The sequence below is a fragment of the Amphiura filiformis genome, unplaced genomic scaffold (genome assembly GCF_039555335.1).
Source record: "Amphiura filiformis unplaced genomic scaffold, Afil_fr2py scaffold_149, whole genome shotgun sequence".
Lineage (NCBI taxonomy): Eukaryota > Metazoa > Echinodermata > Ophiuroidea > Amphilepidida > Amphiuridae > Amphiura > Amphiura filiformis.
Window position 1 is genome coordinate 45736 of NW_027305613.1, and position 7681 is coordinate 53416.

At 35.0% G+C, this 7681-nt stretch overlaps 1 protein-coding gene across 1 annotated transcript; it reads right to left on the reverse strand.

Annotated features, from left to right (window-relative positions):
* Positions 1-656: 656 nt before the first annotated feature.
* Positions 657-7445, reverse strand: LOC140145145 (uncharacterized). The gene is made up of 3 exons (XM_072166923.1): positions 7434-7445; positions 6141-6471; positions 657-877 (listed from the first exon to the last, which is right to left on the reverse strand). The coding sequence occupies exons 1-3, from the start codon at positions 7443-7445 to the stop codon at positions 657-659; spliced, it is 564 nt and encodes a 187-aa protein (XP_072023024.1).
* Positions 7446-7681: the final 236 nt, after the last annotated feature.

Genomic DNA, 7681 nt, shown 5'->3' on the forward strand with positions numbered 1-7681 from the left:
CGGTACTCGGTTGCAGAGTACCTGGCAGGTGAGCACCAGTGTCGGTACTCGGAGTACCTTCAAAGTACCTACGTCACGAGGTATTCGCGAGCTGCAGCCGGCTTATGGGCCGCAAGGGTCTGGTGGCCGACGTAGGTACTCGAGAGTAGCAGCGCTGCTACTCTCATGAGAATCCCGTAGTGTACATGTATTAAATGCCATGGAAAATGGACCATATTAGATTGTCACTCATATGGACTAAAATAGTGTACCTCTGGCATTTTACAGTGAAAGCCTGAACTCTAATTAGTGTCTTAATTGTCATCTGTCAGTGCTATTAAAAAGTATTCAATGTCAAGTTGTGTGTGAAACATACTAGCTAGGTCCAACAGACGTCCATGGTAGCATCCTCTGGGAGCTCTCTTGCTCTCATAACAACTCAGTCAGCCTATTTTTAATATAATATCCTTTAGATTACATATGTTGAAAGAAACATAATAGAAGATTCCTTCATCCTTCGCTCCATGTTTTCCCCTTTATATCATTTTTAAGAGAGGGTGTGTGGCATTGTGTGCCACTAGATAGTTTTGTGTGCCTGAGGTTACCGACCACTATACGACATTGTAGTTACGAAATATAAAGACATCCATTTTGCATCACACAATTCTCACACAGTTTTACTTACCAGCAAGACTACGACCAGATCGAGGTGCCGCTCTTCTACTTGGTGGTGGAGGCGGAGGGCGTAGTGACATACTTGGTGGTGGTGGTGGTAGTTGAGATTGTCTGGAAGTTGGATTTCTTGAAGGAAGGAGCACATTGCCTGGACGTTGTAATTTATTTTCCCTACTAACTGGAGCCGGTGGTCCTCTTCTCACTGGTGGAAGAAGTGGTGGAGCTATAGAAATATTAACAAACAAGAAAAACATTTGACAGTTTGTAGTTTCATGCATCTTTCCTAAGCACCCCACTAAAAAAAGGTGGTTCTTGAACCAGAAGTCTTGCCTGTTTCCGCGACCATCTGCTTTTGCAATTACTTTTATTTTTTGTAACATAAGTAAACAAGAACCGTCTTTAAAAAGGATAACGCCATGGATGAAGATCGCGTTTCATAATTTTGCACTGAGAAGTACTTGTTTGTTTGTTTTATTTCTTCTTTAACCTGGGACACGCAATCAATTGAAAACACATTTAATCCTCTATTCTTCCTTGAGGCCCAGGGGCCTAGAATGCTAGTAATTATTTGTGTGTGGATTAATTAAGGTGGTGGGAAATAAAGGTATTTATTGGTAAATACCACCAATGACATACTTGGAAATACTGGGAAATACTCAAGAAATTTCATGTTGAAAGCTGAATTGAAAAATGTGCTAAATAGGTCTACATATAACAAAGGACTCAATTGACATCACATCCACCAAGTTTCATAACAATCCAACAATCTATATTCAGACGACCATAAGAAATTTTGCTGACAATCTAAACTAAATTCACCTCAGATGACCCTGATCTGACCTTCAACATTTTTCGCGCTCACATCAATCATGTTCATAATAATATAATTCCTACAACTTCCTGTCAACTCTCTCATTCGTAACTCCAAACTTCTTCTGTCCTTTTACCTTTTCTATCTTCTACCATTTACCAATGTTTAGTACATTGCCATTTTTTAGTTATTAAACTGAAAAAATATGGCTCCTGCCATGCCTTCAGGGAGCACACAGGATCACTCAAAGTCGGAAATTTTAAACATTATTTTGTATTGTATCTTTAAAAGTAATGATGATAAGTTCATAAAAGTATACATTTTCAGAAAGGAAATGACACAAGGAATCCAACTAGCATGGCAGATTTCTGCAAAAATGAGCAGTTATTGAGAAAAGCACCAAAATTGATTTTCCATGCCAATTTTTTTCGGTCCGCCATAACAACTTACCCAAAACATCAAAATGGATGAAAATTGCATATTTGTGTTCTAAAGACAAGCATCTAGAAAGAGTTTTCTTAAATTTTTGAATTTTTCTTTGTTTTAAAAATATGGGTCAAAAAAGATAAAAATTTGACTTTTTTTTAAATTTTTACCAAAATTTGAGATAATTTAAGGTATATTTTCAAAACAAAGAGAAAATTCAAAAATTTGAGAAAATACTTTCTAGATTTGTGTCTTTAGAACACAGATATGCCATTTTAATCAATTTTGATATTTAGGGTGCGTTGTTATGGCGGACCAAAAAATTGGCACAGAAAAATCAATTTTGCTCAAAAAAGTTCTAATTTTTGAAAGAAATCTGCCATGCTAGTTGATTCCTTGCATCATTCCTTTCTGAAAATGTATACTTTATGTACTTATCATCATTACTTTTAAAGATACAATAAAAACAATGTCTAAAATTTCCCACTTTGAGTGATCCTGTGTGCCACCTTAAGGGATCTGGAATGAGCGTTTTGAGTGTTTCGACAGTATTTTTTGTGGGACATGAGAGTACATCAGACATATCGAATTTCATTCTGAATACGAAGAATGTCTTTCTGATATCAAATAATTTTCATTTTTTGAAATTTTCGATATAATACAAATTTTATGACAAATTATTAAAATTTGATATTGTTCACATTTTTGATATATAACAGTCCTCGAAGTAAATTTGTGACACGATCTGGTCCATGGGGGCCAAAGGAGGCATTTTTGAAAATTGAGTTACTGTAATTATTACATTATACATACTATAGGCTATCATTTACTGAAAACACCAAAGGTCTAGCATACTTGGTTCTAACGTTATGAAGTTTTTTGATGTCTATTTTCTTATGTATTTTATTGTTTTGTTTCTCCATATTTTTACCTTTATCTCAGTTTTAAATTTGCCGCCTTTGGCCCCCATGGACCAGATCGTGTCACATTTTATAAATCTAATGATATCCCAGCAAACACAAAACGTTTCCAAAAAGATTTGAATTGGTTTTTATTTGGTTTTGGTTTTTTAAAACATTAAATACACGTTTCCAAAACGTTTTGATAAACATCGAGTTATCTGATGGCAGAATAGTTCGACCAAAAGCGTTATAAAAAGCGTTCTAATAACGTAGACCCATTGTAGACAAAATACTCACGAAAAAAGCAAATAAAATCACAATGTTCATAGATCGTTCCATTCGACTGGGGTTCCACTATATAACCAATTAGCTGGATATTAAATAATTATTTAATATTTATTATAATAAGTAGGCTATCGAATCAACATTAAGAGACTTGCATTTTATTTTTCTGTAATTTATTTAGGCCTACTGTACGTTATTTGCATGAATGATGACAGATATGAATAAAAAACGTAATCAAATTAAAGTAAAAGTACCGGTAAATTTACATCGCTTTATTTTATAAATCAACTTTCAAAAGATGTAACCATGGTAGCATACGGTCTCGATTTAGAATAAAATAATGAACCGGCGGTTAGTCTAGGTCCCAGGCGGCTTGTGCTCCTCGTTACTCAAGGAGCACAAGCGGCTGGGACTAAGACTACCCAATCGTTAGTCTTGGTTTGTGTGTTTGAAATACTAGTAACAAATTGTAACCGTTTTGACCATGCATCAACGGATATATCTGTGAATCTCAATTGCTGACTGTTTACGGTGGAATTTAATAGGCCTAGCTAACCTTTAATCATGTTTATAGATCAAAAGATAAACGTGTATAGGCCTTTGATTTTGTAGACAAGTTGCAGCTATGTTTTGGGCGAAACATTTGCGTTTTAATGGAATTACTGACATATGATTTTAGTCTGCACTGATGGCGAGCAATGGTGACTACTACACAGTACTATAGTACTAGTATCCTTGATCTCAGTGACCTTATACTTGACTAGCCTATACGTGGTTACTGCTCAACTACTATATATTAGCTGTTCAAATTTGATTCTGGTGTGGAGAAAGCGATACAATTTTACATGTATTTTTGTTGTATTTAATGATAAGTGTTCCAGCTCCAAGAGTAAAGTATAACAGCATTAGGTCTACTCATTTAGGTAAGTTTTCATTTTCAGTTTTAATTGAGGCCCTTTTATTTCTTAATTCTGTAAATTTTAATAGCATGACATGGTATAAATGTGCCATTTGTTTCTGATTATAATCATATATAATATTCACGCTAGTTGCCCATTGCAAGTCTCTTGTTGGTTTATATACTAAGCCAAAAAGTATCCTTACACTTGGAAGAAAAATAGATAGCGCATCTATTAAATAAATAAATTTACCCAAATATGGTTTAGTTTTAATTCACATGTTCAGTTCAGTTCAGTGAGTTGTAGAATTGATTTTTTCCAAGTGTAAGGATACTTTTATAATTTTAGCGCAGAATACATTTACATTAATGTATTTTAATATCACATTTAATATCCTAGCTAAGGTTGGCTTTCATATTTTGGTTATCCGAATCATGCTGCCAGCTGCCGGCAAGAATAATCGATGCAACAGGACTGGACTGGGACGCTGAACATGTCTTGATGTCGAAGACATTGGGGACATGGAGTTATACATTATCTCATGGTGTACATCTTTTACTTTCATGGTTAATGTATTTCTTCATGGTTTCATGTCTTATATACTACACAAGAGATGGAAGTGTTAACGTCATAACCATAATAACTTGGACTACCAAAGTGATGCGGTTTATTAGCATTTGGAAAACGGTCTGATAACGTTTTCAAAACGTGTCATGTAAACGTTATTGAAACGTATTTAGAACTAGGTTTTAAAAGCGCAATATTGAAACGGTTTTTAAACAAAAGTGAAACGTAATATTAACGTGAAAAAAACGTAATCAAAACGTTTCATGCAAACGTTATTGAAACGTATTCAAAACTCCACACATTTACGTTTTTAAAAGCAATATTGAAACGTTTCTTAAACCAAAGTGAAACGATTTTTTAACGTTTTAAAACGTATTTTGGCTAGCTGGGATATTCTTATCAAGTGTATGTAGCTGGGAGGAAAAGCTGACGATCAATTGAAAATTTTGACCTTTCATATTGAAGATAGGATTTTTTCCTAAAAAGACCTAATTTCTTTTGGTGTTTTGGGAAAAAAAAATTCATATCTTCAATACGAAAGGTCAAAATTTTCAATTGATCGTCGGCTTTTCATCCCACCTACATACACTTTAAGTATAAATCATCAGATTTATAAAGATTACTTCAAGTACTGTTATATATCAAAAATATCAATCCCACAATAAATACTGTCCAAACGTTCATACCCCAGCCCTTAAAAGCATGCCATTTTATTTAAAATATATATTACTCACAATGTATATGTTAGTTACAAGCACATTATAATCAAAAAGTCCGATTACTCAATCCAATCTTGTATCTGTTAGGAATATATTTCTGCAAAGTTATTGTGCAAAAGTAAGTTTAATGTCAAATGTACTAAAACATTAGGCCCTACAAACTTTACATGTGAACGGATTATCATCCTTGACAAAATAAAATGTATGTATAATTATATAATTATTTCATTGATAGCATTTTTCTTAGTTTTTATCCATAAATATTCATGAACTATTATCTGTTTACAAAATATGCATTTAGTAGTTTTGTTTAATCTTTATTTTAGGGTTTGCAAACTGATATGCAATATGCAAATAAGCTCATTAATATTCATAAATATACAGGTAACATGACACAAAACTGTACAGCATATCAGGCCACCATATACTATCACAATACCTAGTTTGAAATTGATCAGTTATTGCATGTAAGCTGCAGAGTGGAGGTTAAATTTCAGGAAGAATCCTGTTACTTTTCAAGTTCTTTTTCTCCTTTATTCCTTGCAAAGTTCAAAAGTTGACATGCAGCCATAGCAATATTAAGCTACAATGTACATGTATTTGCCCTTAACAAGATCTACATGTACAACAATATAGACTATGGTATGCAAATACTAAAAAGTTCCTTCTCTGTAAGACTAATCTCCATATTTAGGATCAGGTCTAAAGTTATACTTGGTCTAACTTGTACAGTTTTGTGCATACATGTATATGGACCAAGTGCGCCAATGAGATATTTTATATGAGTGAAGTCCTTTGAATACACTGTCATGTACAATTGTCATGTGTCACATTAAATGATCAATACCATTATACTGAGATTTATAGCACCACTTACTGGATTTATCAACTGCCCTTGGTGAGGTCATTGTATCCCTGCTTGCACTCGCTGTTGCTGTAACCCTACTTGCACTTGCTGCAGCTCTAACCCTACTTGCACTCTCTGTTGCTGTAACTGTATCCCTACTGGCACTTGCTCTTGCTGTATCACTTCTTGCACTCTTTGCTGCTGTAGCCATATTCCTGCTTGCACTCTTTGCTGCAGTAGCTGTCATGGTGTTGTCAAGATCTTTGACACTCATGGCTTCAAGACTTCCCCAGAAGTCACTACCCACTCCACTGTCAGTTGCAGAAGATCCACTCTGCTGTACACTGGCTTCATCTGCTTCCTAAATCAGAGCACACATATTAAAGTATAAGCCATTATTTTTTGTGTGCACATAATTTTGTGCAATTGAGGGTTTGGGGAAATAGCATGAGCTATTTTATTCACAATATCTTGGCAAGTGTAATGCTAGTATACAATATTAATATATTTGTGTGTGTTTTCACATTTCCATCCAAATACGCAACATCCATGAAAATAAAACCACCTTGAAATACAGCTTATAGTTGCTTGCACTGAAACTGGACGTGCAAACCTGAATGTGTAAACACAACTCAAATAATTATGACATTTAGGTAAGAGACAGAATGGTGCACTGTGTGGATGACATCACAATCAAGGTCTTGTCCACTATCAATTTAACAAAGCAATATGAAGAATATCAACAATTTTGGGTCTACTTGCACAAGTAACTCTAAATATCAGAGTAGGAGCCATTTCCAAGGTTTGAATTGAAAGGAGAACAAAGGCTATACCCTATCAATCTTGGATTCCTTACTCAGACACTTTAATCTTAGACATTGAAGACATCACATACATGAGATGAACAAACCTGAGACGAAAATACATAACTAAATACCTACTGAGAAAATTAGCGTTATTTTTAGACAAAATTTTGATGGACTTTCCATTCAGAGAGTCGCCATGTTGTTTACTTGTTTACTGGTACCCACACCAACAGCGCTGTTTATGACGAGGGTCGGTATGGCCATAACAGACGTATTGTGAGATGCATGGATAAACAACAATAGACCGAGCACTTGCTTCACATCCCTTTAGGTATATTCATCTCAGGTCAAACTTGGGAAAGGTGCACATCACATTTTGTACTAGCTCTGATACCCTTCTGAAATTCATTATCAAAATCATATCAGATGAAAGGCTGCTGGCTTGTTTTTCTGTCTTGTTCACTTACTTGAATGTCCATTTGGGCTGCTGACTTGTTTTTCTGTCTTGTTCACTTACCTGAATGTCCATTTGGGCTGCTGACTTGTTTTTCTGTCTTGTTCACTTACTTGAATGTCCATTTGGGCTGCTGACTTGTTTTTCTGTCTTGTTCACTTATTTGAATGTCCATTTGGGCTGCTGACTTGTTTTTCTGTCTTGTTCACTTACTTGAATGTCCATTTGGGCTGCTGACTTGTTTTTCTGTCTTGTTCACTTACTTGAATGTCCATTTGGGCTGCTGACTTGTTTTTCTGTCTTGTTCACTT

Bases quoted from the DNA above. Each gene is read 5' to 3' on its own strand.
- LOC140145145 (XM_072166923.1), bottom strand. The intron at 878-6,140 runs GTAAGTGGTGCT...ATATTTCTATAG, and splicing joins AAGGGCAGTTGATAAATCCA to CTCCACCACTTCTTCCACCA.